At 37.3% G+C, this 16,400-nt stretch overlaps 1 protein-coding gene across 9 annotated transcripts in view; it reads left to right on the top strand.

The window, feature by feature from the left end:
- Nucleotides 1-16,400, top strand: part of l(1)G0196 (inositol hexakisphosphate and diphosphoinositol-pentakisphosphate kinase) — a 198,247-nt gene that overhangs the window by 91,942 nt on the left and 89,905 nt on the right. For all 9 annotated transcript variants that reach the window (XM_083143232.1, XM_083143227.1, XM_083143231.1 and 6 more), the window contains 3 exons: nt 2,946-3,136; nt 10,590-10,784; nt 15,170-15,256. In XM_083143232.1, coding sequence (XP_082999358.1) covers nt 2,946-3,136; nt 10,590-10,784; nt 15,170-15,256 — 473 coding nt within the window. The remainder of the gene's footprint in view (nt 1-2,945; nt 3,137-10,589; nt 10,785-15,169; nt 15,257-16,400) is intronic.

The raw sequence follows: 16,400 nt of genomic DNA, 5'->3' as shown, positions 1-16,400 counted from the left end.
TTTTAGGTGAGATTAGATATTATATATTACTGGCACAGAGGATTAATATTAACTTAAGGCTGAATCACGCAGAACTGGATTTCCAGTTGGAATGCCCTAGTTGGCGCTGGACTGGCTATCCATCTGCTAGTTTGCGCCTCACACGATTCTCGTTACCGTACTTACCGGTATACTTATGTTCCCATAAGACATTGCACAGAGCAAACAATCTAAAAAGATGAACAAGCGATTTGAAGAATGTTGTAGAAGAATTACTGCTGTTATTAAAAATTAAGAAAGAAAAGGATGGATTAGAAATTGGCTCGAAAGGAAATATGGTAATCAATGCATACTGAACAAGCTTTTTAATGAACTTGGGTATGCAGATTCATGCACGAGATTCGAAGGATTCATTCATAAAAAAAATATTTTGTTCAACTAAGTATATCAAACATTTAATACACTGGTAATAATAAGGATTTTCATTATTGGCTAATCATATTTGTCATGTACAAATCTCATCGCTTTGCATAAATTCCTAAATATTAATGAACTGAACAAGTGCACATCATCTCTGTTACTTTATCTGTTATTGAGAAGCAAACAAAAACTCTGAAACCACAGACAAAATACTTTCCTTTGGCAAACTCACAGATTATCTTCACATGGCCAAACTTTGCTCTGATTGGCTGTTCCGCAGAATCCAGTCAAGGAGAGCCAGTTGCAATTAGAACATAGCCTATTCCTCAAAACCAGTCAAGCAGCCAACCCAGTGGCCATGATTTTCACCCAGGTAGCCAGTTCAGCACCAATTATGGCATTCCTACTGGAAATCCAGTTCCATGTGATTCGGCCTTTATTCAAAGGGCTCACTTAAATGACTTTTCACAGTATGTGCTGAACAGAACATACCTTACCTGCACATAACCAGGTCCATGAAGTTCAACACAGCTCACAAATAGCGTAAAACTCTGAGATTTCACTGTTTCTACTTGATACTTCTGTTGGGGAAATCTGTGAAACATTAATTCTTGAACTATTTGCGTTGTGTTTTATTTTATGGGCTGATGTTTCACTGACCTCTCAACAGCAGACTCAGGTTTGATTCCTGTTTGAGCCTCACATTTTCAGTAATTAAAATTTATCTATGTGCCTGTAACCTATTCTGATAGGTAATTCAATTTGAAATTGATCCCTATTGCCGGATCATTCCTCTGCGTTGTCCAAAAAATCACATTAAAAGGATAATGGTTGAAAAGTCTTAGGATTAAAAAAACAAAAACAGTTAAACAGTGCTACACAATATTAGATAGTGATGTGCATCTTTTACACAAGACAGCTCATGTCCACAAGGCAGTTTTTTAATCCTTAGACTGTTATCCTTTTAACCATTTTTTTTATTCCACTTTTATCCTTTTAGCGATTTTTTGAAAACTAGTTCGAAACATCGGAATTTGAAAAGAACTTGTTAAACCTCATGCAAGTAGTGACTCGCATTTTATTTAATATTTACAAGCTGTGGTTATACGAATCCTTAAGAAATTATGTGAACTTGAGTTCCTGTTTGGTGCCACAATTTCACAACCAATTACTGATTTGTTGTGTTCCAACACAATTCACAATGTGGACATTATAGTATACCTGGTGGAAGAGACTTCCTTTCCCCATGTTACCTTCTTGCTAAGAGCCTCCATTGTTCACAAGTCAAGAAGAATACCCAAATAGGTAGACCTCTGAAATACCATATTATACCGTGTGTATAATGCGCACCCTGGTTTTTTGTGGGTAAATGTTACAAAAAAATTATATCGTATATAATGCACAGTACAATCCAGTTTCAAGAAATGGCTTCCTTAGTTGTAGGCCGTAAAGCTGTTGCTATGCTGATCAAGAGTGAATAACATCATACCTATTCAATGAGTCACCTGCTGCTATGTGGACCAAGAGGTGAATAACCTCTCCAACCCATGCCACCTTCCCCTTCTCCCTCCATTGTGTTTATTAGCATCCCAAAGCTTCCACTCTTTAACCACCTTATTTATTCTGTAATAGTAGAAAGCAAGATCAAAATTGCATTATTGATTTGCGATGCTCAGGAAGTTATTTTCTATTATTTCTTGCCCAACAAATACTGCTGATATGCATCCCATGTGGCGGAAGGTGCACACTTGAATTCTGCCAGAGTTGCACTGCTTTTCTTGGTGTCGCAGAACATTATATTACAAAGTAAAAAATCGTGTGAAATGGCCTTCAAACTTTTATACGTGGTTTTGCTCATTCCTTCTTTACTTTTTCTATAAGAACTTCAAAATATATATACTTTTTCCATGACCAACATAACATTTATACGAGACACATTCAGGACCTTCAAATTAGCAGTCAGCAGCACAAGATTTCTTCCATTAAGGAATTTTATTATTTGGCCAGTAATACATTTTAATTATTGTTTTCTTTTTCCTTATGTTTTCTTTCATCCAAAGCACCACAGAAATCAGAACGTTCCTTCATTTTGTGATGAACTTATTTCAACTACAATTCACATTAGTGTCATTATCTTGAATAGAATACTGAATCTGCAGGATTTAAGCTTTACAACAATATATATAACATGATAGGGTTCTGTAAGCATGAAAAATCAATGCAATTGTCCCAAAATCATGGAAATAACCATGTATGGTTTCATGTTTGCTGTCTGAATTATTCCGTGCATAACACGCACCACAGTTTTTGGCAGCAAAAATTTTGGAAAAAAGTGTGCATCATTATACATGAGTAAATACGGTATGTATATATTCTTTTGAGAAGAAATCAGGACAGTAAAAGGAAACTTTTCCCTCAGGTATACTTAAGTAGAAAAAGTGACATTTTTGAAAATTTTTTTTAAAAAAAATGCATGTTTACAACAACTGTAGCTCCATTGAAATGCATTTATACAGTACTTTCTAAAAAGATTACTTTGTTCCCAGGTGTACACAGTTGGTCCAGATTATGCCCATGCAGAAGCTCGTAAGTCACCAGCCCTAGATGGGAAGGTCGAACGTGACAGCGAAGGGAAAGAAATACGCTACCCTGTGATCCTCAGCAATGACGAAAAACTGATCTCAAGAAAAGTGTGCCTTGCCTTTAAACAGACTGTGTGTGGATTTGATCTCCTAAGGTAGGCTGCAGATCTTTTTGAAATGTGTGGTTTTCCTTTTCAAAGTGGTACACATCGAGACAATGTGCTTGGTGCTTGTATCGTGTAGGTGAATATATTGCAAAGATTGTGAACCAGTGTGTGCCATTTTGTATTGTTTGGTGCAGTATCAATTAAAATTTTCCATAAATACATCCTTAATAAGCAGTCTCTTGAGAAACATTTCTCAATGGATATGATTTATCATCATCATCATCAATCCCCCAAACACCCACACACATATATATAGTTTCTATCCATTGTTAGAGTGTTCCAATAAAATATATACACACTTTGAATGATTATAATGTCAGTGCTTACTAATATACAGTTCATTTTCAAAATTTAAAGTAATCTACAGACATAAATAATTTTCATTGTGAAACTACTACTTTCAAACTGATGGATGTTCTGGTTCAGGCACGTTGGAAACACGAAGCAATGGAATTGCAAACATGAAGAATTATTTCGTTTGGTATTTGGGTGCTTTCTCGTTCAATTCCTGCCTTCAATCCATCCAGTCTTGCCGGTTTTGTACCATAAACTTAACTTTTATGCATCCCTACACAAAAAGTACAATGGTGTGAGGTCTTGTGAACGCAGAGGGTATTCTTCTGAACTTTTTCATCCAATCCATTTGTTCGGCACATTTTTCCAAGTACCACTCGCAAAACTGCACTCTCTGGTTCAGATCATCTGCACTGAGAGCATTCATTGGAACCTCGATTTTACGTTTTTCAGGGGACCAAGTTGAAAACTTAAAATGCAGGAAAATGTAATATAGAGGGGAAATTTTATAACATTTTGCTCTATTGAGACCACCAAGATTGGATGTATAATGCAGGAAAATATAAAATCCAGGAACTTAAAATTGGGGTTCCACTGTACTGTTTTTGGAATGTGACTCTTCTAATAAGTGTGTTTCAAAATGCAATGGGCCTCCCTGATGGTGCAGTGGTAGCGTCGTTGCCTTGTAATAAAGGGGTCCCAGGTTCAATACCCGGTGGAGGCACATAGTTGTTCGGATCCCACTCTAAACTGTAGGTCCAGTCCCGATTAACCTTCCTGTGCATAAAGTGGACATAAAAACACCAATTCAATCAAAATGTAATGGACACTTGATTTTGATATTACCGTTACCATGTTTGTATGTGTTTTTTTTTTGTTTGTTTGTTTTTTGTGCTTGTACACTTCTTATTTTGTTTCTTCTGTAGTGCATAACACAAGTGTGCATTTTTAACTTGGAACTTACATTTCACACCATATAAAGACCTTTTTATTTTCACAATGTGCACAACACCCCAGCCGAAATCTGCGATATGAATGCTGGAACTGTGATATAACTCCAACTGTAGGTCGACAAACTCTCACTTTCATTCTCTCTGAATAATGCTTTCCAAAAAATTTCCTTAAAAAATTATTTTAAGAAACATTTAAAAATTGTTTACTTACATGTTAGCGAGTATTTTGTTATTTGAGCAACGTTTCGGGGTTCCTACAGACCCCTTCTTCAGGCTTGTCTTGGCACTAGATTATCCTACATGCCATGTCACATTTTTAAAAAACAAGGATTGGGTTAATAGGTAAATTTGGAAAATAGAAATATTTTAAAAAACCTTCCTAAGCCCTTGGTAAAAAGCTTACTCCCGTTAAGAGTCCCTGGAGACGTTAAAAAATGAAAACCTAAAATTGTTAAAAACGTCCCGCACTCAGTCTCCCATGATGGTATCTGCTTTTTCTTTGAATGCAGGAAGTTGTTTGGCGTATTTCCCTTCCGCTTACCCCCACTCCTCCTCCCTGCTGAAGCCTACGTCACATCCAACTCAAAGTCCCATGTTTCCTGAGCTGCCCGGATATCCTCGGGCGTAACATGGAAACCAATTCTGTTTTTCTTTTTATGTACATCCCATCTTTTCAACATTCAAACCCAGATTTCTTCTACATTCTCATCGTCCCTGTTCAATTTCTTGTGACTTTCCTTACAAATGTAGGCAGCCTCATAGACATTCCTATTTATTGGTTTGTTTTCCCTCCTGATAACCTATCTTTTCCTTATTTTATGGGACTTTTCTAATATATGTTCCGAAAGACCTGTTCTGGGGACTCCCTCGTTTATATCCTTGTCATGTTCCTTCCACCTTATCCCCATATTCCTTCCTGTTTGGCCGATGTATTCTTTGTTGCAACTACATTTTATTCTATAAATGCCTTTCTCTTCTTCTTCTTTTTTCTTTTCCGTACCTTCCTTTTTATACTCGGTGAAATGTTTCTCGATACTTCGGTGGTTTCTCATCCCACATATTATACTGCACTCCTTAGTTATTTTCTCAATCTTTTCGGAGACTCCTTTGTAATACGGAATCCCCGTGTACTTATATTTCCTTTCTACTTCCCCTTTTTTCTCATTCACTATTTCTTTTCCTTCTTAGCAATCGGCCACGCTATCCCTAGGAACACTCGGGTAACAATTTACAACATCGAAACTTAACGATTTTATCGTTTTTGTTATCTTGAGGTTTTCAATCTCTTTCTTTACTTCCCATAAATTTTTGATGCTATAATCGGTTGATTCCCTTACTACTTTAATTTTCTTTAATAACTTTTTGGCTAATTTGTATCCTGGATGTGAATACATTGGAATGATGGGCTTCAAAGGGATTCAAAAGCTGTTGGAATATTGCCTTTTTTGCAGTCTTCTATCATTCTTTTTTTTATAGATCTCTGAATAGTTAACCTGGTTTCAATCCCCTCTTTTGTTTCCCTTCTGATCTTATTAATTGGGTTTTGCTTTACTTCTTCAAAGTCTTTACTACAAAACCACTCTTCCATTTTATTTTTATATTTGTCTTTATATTGACTTTATGACTACAATTTTATTTTAGTTATCTGAGCAGATCACATTTTTTGGCATTTTTAAATTTTTCCCGTATCTTTTGTGCTTTCCTTCTTTTTCCTTATTCTCTCCCTCCTTTTTTATTTTTTCTCTTACCTTTTTTTTCTAACATGTCCGTCTAATACATCGTGAATCCTCTGTTTGATTTCAGTCTTATCTTTTTTGCCCGGCGCCTCCACCACGTATAAACACCACTTTGTGTAGATTAAGGGATCTTAGATACGCTATGTGAAAGCCTTATATTCGAAGTTAATTGGCTGCGAGAGATGTATCATAAGAGGGGGTATAGCTCTGAGGAGCCACGTCAACCCTCGACCAAGCAAGGGGCTCGCTCCGTGAAATAAGAACTACATGCACAATTAAATTTAAACACTTCAATTGACTGGTCTGGCAGGGGGTGAGAGAATGATAGACAAGGATTTAGGAACGTTCGTTACCTGTAGATGTTGATGTGAAGATCGACCCGCCGATCCATTGATGAAACCCTCCTGAAATAAAACTCCTTTTGATAGCGCACTTCTCCTCGCTTTAACTCCTTTACCCCCAGTTGATAATCCGACTATAAGCTGGAGGCAACAACTATTCCCACCATAACTTTCTTAGTTCAACTGCTTGTATAATTCTGAGGCTACGACTCCGCACGCGATAGATTTCAGATACCGACTGGGGGGGAGAAATATTCTCTCAAGCTATTTAAATGAAATTCGAACTTTTGGCTGTTTCAGCGTAAAGCGGTGTTTGCATTATCTTTCCTGCAATTCCGGAAGAATTCGTATCAGCGGATTTTTACATCCGCTGAAGATCACAGGTGTCATTTGCTTGAAAGAAACTCTTTCCAGCTTCTTTCATACTCTGTCCCTTTTTATGAGGTGATTAGACTATCGGGCTATGGTGCCCGGAGTCCTGGGTTTGAGTCATGGCTACGGCATGATACGCTATCATCTATCAATATTCCTATTTCTTCTGCCACAGTAATGAAATCCTCTTTGGTGACCCGTTCGTTCGTTATTGAAAACTTTTGCCCTTTTTCCATTATTTCTATTAAATCTTTTGGGAGTTCATGATTAGTTAAATTTAATTAGTTATCTTCCCTCTTTGCTTTTTCCTTCTTTTCCCCCTCTTTGTTCTTTTTCTTCCAATCTTTATTAATTTCTTCCTAATTTGGTCCCTATTAGTCCTTTTGGCAGTTTCGACCCATTTTAAATGTCTTTCTTCTATCCTATTTCATGTTACCCCGTGCAAGATTCCACTCAGCTCCAGGTGTTAAGTTTATTCACCATCCCATAAGTCTCCCTGATGCATTTTCCCAACATTCTCTTTTGAATGTTCCTTTTTTGTTCCAACCCTTTACTAGATAACAAGCAATGATAAAATCATAAGTTTCGATGTTGTAAATTTGTACCCGAGTGTTCCTAGGGATAGCGGAGCTGATTGCTTACATCGATGGTTGATGGAAAAAGGGTTAGATGTCGTAACCACGTGGGAATAGGTAAGATGGTTTCATCTTGTCACGAAATACATTTTTTTTTTTTGCTTCAATGGGAAAATATATGTACAGAAAGAGACGTTGGCAATGGGCAACCCGATTTCCGGAATTACGTCTAACATAGATATTTTTACATTATATAGAAAAAACAGCCATTGAACAAGTAAAAGGGGATTTTTCAAACATCGTGTCTAACCTAAAAACCACTTCCATTTGCAACGTGGAGAGAAATTCATACTCTTTTGTCCAGCCATTTTTTCTTATTTTTTTAGTAGCAGTACCCATTCTAACGATATTGAAATAAATGCACAACTGGTGTGAAACTATCACTTCCCTTAAATAACAGTAGTTCTTGCAATGTTAATTAGACATTGCCTGCTTGTTCTAACATTACATTTCGAAAGAGCATCTCTTCTTTCATCTTCAGGTTAAAAATTCCTTTTTACCAGTGGTCGGGATCGAAGCTACGATGAACCTGTAATTACTGCAAATCCAGTACCCTGACCAACTACTCCACTGCATTTCCCAAAATTCTATACTACTTTTCGCTACATTTAACCTGTATCAATTTTCTCACAAGGGAGACCATATTTGATTGAATTCTACACTGTGGTGGCCGTTTCTCTTGTAGTTTGTGGTTCTTACAAGCACATTAACACAATTTTCGATGTAACGTTTCAGGAGAACATGTCTGATGAAGGGAGCATGTGTTCTCCCAAAATGTTATATCAAGAATTGTGTGAGAACCATACACTACAAGAGAAATAATTCTACAAGGCAAGCAATACATACATAGAAGAAATATTATACATCTAGTACCGAGATTGTTTATGGGGTAGTGTAGAATGTATGCAAATGTGCCTCCCCTCAAGAAATTGGAACAGTAACTTAAATGTAGCAAAATGTAGTATAGAATTCCGGTGATCACAGAACTTATAAATGACAGGATATAATAGCTTTGATTCCCACCACCAGCAAAAAAAGAAATTAAACACTTTGCATAGTTCTAATTATAGAATGCTTTTGGTTATTTGGATTATTTGTTCTCTGAATGTTTCTGTAGAGTAGGTTAGGTGTTGTTACCGTAGTATTGGTACATGGTGTTTTGTAACGTGGGAGAGGGGCTGAGTGAGATTGCACGCGGTAATTAACTGGAAGCGGCTCGCGGCAACTCACCTTAAAAAAAAAAAAAAGGTTCGAGTCCCGCTCTTCACGTACAAGTTATATTCCTCCCCTTTCTGCATCGTACTTCCTGCACAATGACGCAGGAGTTTACGGGCGACGGATACAGGAAGCACGAGACAAAAAGGAAGGATGAAAACAAAGAAACTCGCGTGCAGCATGCAACGTGCATCAAAAAGTTTCAAAAAAGGTCCAACAGTGAATAGCAACATTAGCCTTCTTCACTGTAATCAAAATCAAAACAGTATTCCTCCAACGTAACCTCCTTTCTCGTTTCTCTAGCTACTATAACTTATACAAAAATTAAACACGTGTACATCCGCCCTTTTTTTTTTTTTGTTATGTTAAATTTAGGATTGTTTCGTAACCATTTCTTTATCGGGCAAATTCTTACTGTTCAGGACGTGTTACCAGAAATCAAGATACCACACAATTCAATTAATAAATATAATTGTATTCAAGATTGTTATCAAATACATTATTTGAATACTACAACAACCCCAAAGTATTTATACTGGGAGTGATTTCAATAACACATTAATTAATTAACAGTTCGGGCGACCGGCGCTCCATTTTACTATATTACATAAATTCCCCATTCAATTTTAACAAACAAGCAGAAATTTAAACGAAACCTTCCGCTTAACAATCTTGTCTCTTTACCAACTGACACAATGTAATGAATTTACTTGCAGGAGAATTCATCTCTCAAAAATAGTGTACATTGCATATTCGAGTAAGAACGTCCCGTTCTTCTTTACTCAATCAAACAAAAGACCAAAACGGCCTTAAATTTTAACTTACTCCACGTATTTTATTTTTATTGCATGTCCCCATTTCTTAATGCATCATTTAGTGCTACCTCTACGCGGACAGGATTGCTATCGGGATATAAAAGGCAGGGGGTCGCGATTATTCCATGTCCTTTTGTTTTATTTGATTCAGGTGAGAATACGCCCGCATTTGCGGTCGCTTGAAAAAAAGGGTAGTCCCACTTAGAACAACGAGTTCCACTGTAAGGTTTCAAGTTCCTATTTTTGCCCAATGGCACTTTACCAAAAAGGGTTCATTAACAATTGCCCCACGCTCTTCTTTGTAACTTTCACAAACGCCAAATTTAACCAAAAAGGCTGGTTCGCGTAAGTTATACTAAGTCCACACTAGCACGAAAACGTACACCGATTTACGGCGCTACAAAAAATGTTCACCGTGCAACAAAAAGGAAGAAAGTGGGCAAGTCACGGGCACAAATAAATGGAGGGCGAATATATATTGGTCTTCTCGCAATTTCACTTATTTCAAAAGGTTATGCCAAGAGAACGTAGTAACCAAAACTTTTGCAGCGAACGGTAAGGAAATAACCTTATTCCCACTTTCACGGTCTAGAGATTGTTTGTACATACCTCCCCACGAATGTTCACGTCACGTAGAGCTGCAATGCCTTCCTTTCACTAGAGTCCCTGTACTCATTCCATTCACCTTCTTCCCATTCAGTGGTCGGCGTGGCAGACGTAGTTCAACAGGTCGTGGTTCGGGTACTCTCTTGCTGGCGGGGACTAGATGACGAGCACCGTGCTGGATGCGAGCCGTTCGAAGCGGGCGTGCGAGATTGAGAACGAAGGACGAACTGAACTGCCTGGTGCAGCGGAATTTGCGAGCGGGCGTAAGCCGCAAAAATATGCCACCAGGGGCAGCACCAGAGAGCAATCGTGAGGCGTAACGCCCTCGATGGCAAAAAATTGAACTTGCAATTTTTAATTATGTAAGGTTTGTAAACACGCAAAAGGGACAAACGTTACAGTTTCCAATCTTGTACATGTTTGGAACTTCTTCCCAAGGTAGAAGGCGAACATTAATTTTATTTCCCTTGTCAGGGCAAATGGGAAGTCCTTCGTGTGTGATGTGAATGGCTTCAGCTTTGTGAAGAATTCAAATAAATACTATGATGACTGTGCAAAAATCCTTGGAAACATGATCCTGAGGGAATTAGCACCAACGCTTCACATTCCCTGGTCAGTGCCATTCCAGCTGGATGACCCACCAATTGTGCCAACAACATTTGGAAAGATGTGAGTATTTTGATTAATAATGAGGCAGTGTACAGTACAATAGTTTAATTATAATAATTGTGTAGAATCCCAATGTTTCTACTATATGGTGTATGATTTTAGAAGAAACATCAGTTCAGCCATACACAGCGTGTCCAATATTCAACTATTTCTTTTATAATGCATACACACTATATATGAGTACAGTGAAATAATATAGTGAATATTTCTACACAGAATTATAATATCACTGCAGCATATAAGAACTCAAACTAACGCCCATGACAATGAAGGGTCATTGTGTACATTGAGATGAATTTAACACCCATTGTTTTCCCAAGAGACAACAACTCAGCTGTCAACACGGTGGCAACGAAACGGATCGAAGGAAAATGAAAGGGACATTATGTATGTGTTGAGATGTATGTGTTGTTTCCCAGTGTTTCTTCGAGAAACGATAACTCCGGCTGTAATGTATGGGACTTGGACAGTCAGGTTCAAAATGTCTTGCCCCATCTTATAATTAACTTCAAAGTGGCGAGTTTTATGAAAACTTCTTGTGTGCAAGAAGAATACAGGACACAGCATTTAACTTGCACGCTGCAGTTTCCTAACTTTACAACGTTGCACTTCTCCCATTAGATGGTCGCCAAAGACAGGCTCTGCGTGGCCCCACCCGATATCGCTTCTAAAACCATACACCGTATAATAGCTATTTACCTTTGTTAGGAGTGTGTTAAAATTTACCTACAACTATGATCACATGACTTGAAATAAAAACTAAGACTGAGCCCATATCACTTTGACCTGTTTCAATTGCTGGTTTATGACCTGATTGGTCATACATTCCCAAATACAAACAAAGCATCACACTATTCCATTCAAGTGCAAGGCTCAGGGCTACCATGCTAAAATGACATGGGAAGCCATTTTGTGTAGGATCAAATATTAGCGGAAATTAAGAGTAATGCCTAAAAACCCTAATAAACAGCTTAAAATCATGTTAAAGCCAAAATCCTGAACATAATAAGTTGTTACCAACATACCCAAACCATTTTGCATACAAAGTACATGTGCTATAACTTGTTTATCATACAAAATTTTTATTTACTCACGTATTTTCAAGCGAACATTGTGTAGGTTCAGAATAACCCCCTTTCCTTGAAAATACCATTCATTTACCCCAGTTATAATAACTGTGCTTAAGAAACCCCAAAAATCGATGTTTTTTGGAGTAAAACAATCAAACAGTTGAAGAACTCCATCCTAAAGTTCAAATCACAAACCCTGAGACCTGTAAACAAAACCACCTGCATGCAGAAAGCATTGCAAACTCATAGAAGTAAAATAATCCACACGAAAATCCAGCGTTGTTACAGGATTCATTATGTAAGGTAAAACAATGGCCAATTTGTAGTATGGGATACGCTGCCGCAAATGACGTCTCACTTTAAACCCAATGCTCTTCCTTTTTTTTTTACTTATTGCTTCACCTTTATGGTTAACTCTATGCAATAGTAATCATTTCCCATAAATTTGGCTTCTTTCTTGCATGTATATTTCTAAGGATGATATAGATAGGAGTGTATTTGAAATTTGTTTGTAGATTTTATGTAAATTGTATCTTATGTAAATAAAAATATATAATGGGCATAAACAGCCATATGCATTGCTATAAGTCCAATAAATATATTGATGATGATGATCAAAACAAGTCAAAGAAAGTTCATAAATTTATTGCGGTTGGAAACTTTGACAAGCATCCTAATAGTGATTTTTGTTCTGCCAAATATAGGGCACTTCGTAAAATAACTTGGTGACATGGCAAGGCAAGATAAGTGTGAAAATTTTGTAGTAATATGCATTGTAACTTTCAATGAGCTTAGAGATTTGTGTACATAATGATATTTTATAACATTGGTTATTTTCTAAAAATAATCATGTGAACAACAAGGAAGTTGTGCAACTTAGTAATATTGCCTGACTTATCCTTAGAAAAATAACATGCCGAGTTCTATGTGTGCGGGAAGGTCTCCGTGTTCTCCGATCTTGTTTTGAAAACACCAGCAAGGACAGCCTTTGAAAAGGGGTGGGAAACAGATTCTACTCAATATTTATGTAACGTTCTGTCAGTGGTATCCTGAGAAACCAGTAAATGAAGTGGTTAAGTTGGTATCCCAATGCAGTGGTGTGTCAGTGTCTGCAGTTTTAAGGGTTATAAAAGAGAGAATGACCGGGAGAGTAACAATGTATGCAGCTGCATATTCGCCTGATGTTTTGAGAGCGGGTTCTCACATTCAGAGGCTCTTATATAAAATGAATAGGTGCGGCGAACTATGAGTGTAACAGCAGATGATTGCGGTCATGAATCAGCTGACGCGGAGTGATACATCGAATCGGTGAGACCGTTTGTTTACAGAAGGTCTCAGGGTTGGTGATTTACACTTTAGTCTTGACACCTGGTGGCCAGACTTTGAACTGCTTGAGCGAAGCTACCCATGACTTGAGTTAGCCAATGGGAGCCTTCCCAGCCATGACGTCATGGCAAGGAGTATGTAGAAGTATAGTGAGTGAGCAAAATGGCCCTGAAATGACGGGGAACTGCCGATATAGTGATTCAGAGTCCCTCAAAAGCCTAGTATGGGCTCAAATGGCAGATAACAGCCAGAAAAGTTATCCATGCCAATAGATGGGATTCGGGCATGCTAAAAAGTGATAAAAACTGAAAATGCTGATTTGCCTTGTCACGAACATTTCGCGCGTTACCACGTGGCTGTATAAGATAAACAATCGGGTACATAGAGATAAGAATCCATCTCAGTCGAAGTCTGGAATACTCATCCATCATCACCAGTACCCTCAATAGCTTGGAGAGGCTACAGGAAGCATGGGATTGTGTGTTTTTGAGCCAAAAATTAGGTTTCCACCCAAGAAATAGAGCCATTATAGTTCAAAAGTGTGTGTGTAACAAAGGGCCCCAAGTCTCCTAAAATGTGCTTGTGTCCATACCAAAGATGAGTTCCAGATATTGTAAGTAGAATGTTATCTTATCTAAGTACTGTGAGTGTAAACATGTACATAAATGTTTGTTTTTGCCTGTGATCATTCAAGATGAGTTTACAGATAAATTCATGATGGGCTCTACCTAGGGCCAAGTGACCAATACATTTGTCATTCCAACGAGTTGGATCTAATTTCATCCTCGATTGTGAAATGCTGAGAGTGCTCCTCTAGTAACCGTTTAATTTTAGGCTGAAAGTTCTTATAGATATCAACGAGTCTTCTTCCGAACACTCGTTGCTAACTGGGAACATCACACATCACACATGGGAGATGTGTGGCTGCATAGAGTAGCTTAGGGAGATATATTTCTAGGTTCATTTGTACCCTTCTGGATATTGAAGGTAAGTAGATAACCAAATTTCAAAACCTTGAAGTATAGCTCCTGAACCCATTGCTAGTTTTGTTAACGATTCCATTGATAATTGGAAGTTGAAACAAATTAAAGTAGTTGAAAATATTTATGAATTGTAAAATATTGTTTCTAATTGAAACCCTAACATATCAATGTACTAGAATTTTGCTTTAAAATGTTCATAATTTCACGTAAGAAAATTATTTAATCACAAAATTAATTTCTCCGACCAATGTTCTTCCCAAAATAATGAAAATTGTGCATTTTTACAATTTCCAGGATATTTAGACAGCTCAAAAATGTTGTGTGGCATTTTTTGCTGGGCCTGTGAGATTCCCAAAATCTGGAAAATTGTCACCCACTCTTGGTGATTAAATTTGATCCAGTACTTTCTGAAACTGATGCCACTGGTATTGGTCATCAGCTCAACCCTAAATATAGTAATAATAATAACAATAATAATAAAACTAGAACACAGTGTGTCATTGTCATCTGGAAGAGAGAAAATGAGAATGCGGAGGTAATGATACCATGATTTAAATGATCCAATGAAGACTGGAGTCCTGAACAGTAGGGGAAGAAGTCCTACCTACAATCCTTTTTATTATTTGTCTATCTACCTTCCATTAATTTTCTGTGGTTATGATCGACTTTCCATTTACTGTTGTTCAGAATATGTCTTGCTACACATACATATCTCGTATTGTCTTGTTATTTTTTGTAATGATTTTGATAAAGATTATATTTTCTTGAGAGCATCTTGATTGCTTCTTAAAAGAAAAACATAACTTGGAAGATATCAAAATCATTACTGTTATAACATTATTTATGTCAAAGATATCTTTACTGTTATTTTTTAATTGATCGTGTCTCTTGCATAGCAAGTTACAGTTGTTTTTAATGATTAATTATACCTATTATCTTGCCCCAAAACAGCATCATTTTGTAATTTACTCTGTATAAAAGGATTAAATTCTTCTTTATTTCTTAGGATGGAGTTGAGATGTGTTGTGGCTGTTATTAGACATGGGGACAGAACACCAAAGCAGAAGATGAAGGTTGAAGTAAGACATCCCAAGTAAGTGCTTTTATTTGTTTTCCCCAGAATTTTTATTAAATATTCACAAGCACGCTAGTTCTTTCTCACATAAAGTAACATATTTATCTGTGCTGCTAATAAAATTGTGTTCAATATGCATATTAGGGATGATCACTTTGTATTGGTGCCTGCCGTGGAGTTTTTGACTCGCTAGCTTACCACTGGAAGTTCTAGTGTCTTTGCTTTGGCATCAGTTGCATCTGATCCTCATTTCATCCTCATGCTTTCGTAAATAGAAAATACCTGAAGAAGTAATAAAATAAGGTACATATATGCAATCCTGATTTTATATTCCTGGATTACATTTCCCCTCGTTATTCATTCAATCTTCACAGCCCCAATAAAGAAAAGCATTTTCGTGCATTTTAAGTTTTCACCTTGGTTATTTGAAACGTAAAAATTGGGGCTCCACTCGATTTGTCTGGCAGCAGAACATATCAACTAACATAATTTTGGTTGTCAGTAAGCATTAATACTTGCTGGGCATAATTGCTCCTCTTACTATCATCTGTTGTCCAACACTGTGGCTGTGCGGTCTAAGGCATCAGGCTTTGGGACACGTGCAGATTTGAGTCTCCTGTGGGGGAAACATAACAACTTTTTTCTCCTGAGATTTCGGCATGTATATGGGACTGGTGGCCACCCACCATCGTAAGAATGAGTAGTGTAACCTGGTCACAGAAACCTAAAACAGGACTGGGGTTGGGGGGGGGTCATTGTGCTGACCACATAACTGGTTAGATGATCTCCCTCCCACCTTGGCATGTGAGAGTGAGACTGGCCATCACGGGCTGTTGCACCATTGGGTTATATATTATTACTATCATCTGTTAGGAATCACAAACAACAAGGCTGCCTCTATAGTAGAATTGTTATCATAGCATGGTATGAAGCCAAGGCCTCATGATAAAGCATACATTTCATCGAATGTTCCTTCATCAATTTAAAAAAAGAATCACCATTCATTCTCTTTCTTGCGAATAACCTAAATAGATTGAAAAGTGGCATAAAATAATAAAAATACAAGTAGAAACAATGTTTCCTCAGACATTTGTGCAACATATTGAAAACTATAATCTTTGAATCTTTTAAAACTTAACTACATATTTATCTTAATGTTTAT

Source organism: Lepisma saccharinum, chromosome 21 (genome assembly GCF_977018435.1).
Source record: "Lepisma saccharinum chromosome 21, izLepSacc3.1, whole genome shotgun sequence".
NCBI classification, from domain to species: Eukaryota; Metazoa; Arthropoda; class Insecta; order Zygentoma; family Lepismatidae; genus Lepisma; species Lepisma saccharinum.
The sequence above is the reverse complement of the archived record's forward strand: the minus strand, read 5'-3'. Positions and strand labels throughout refer to the sequence as shown.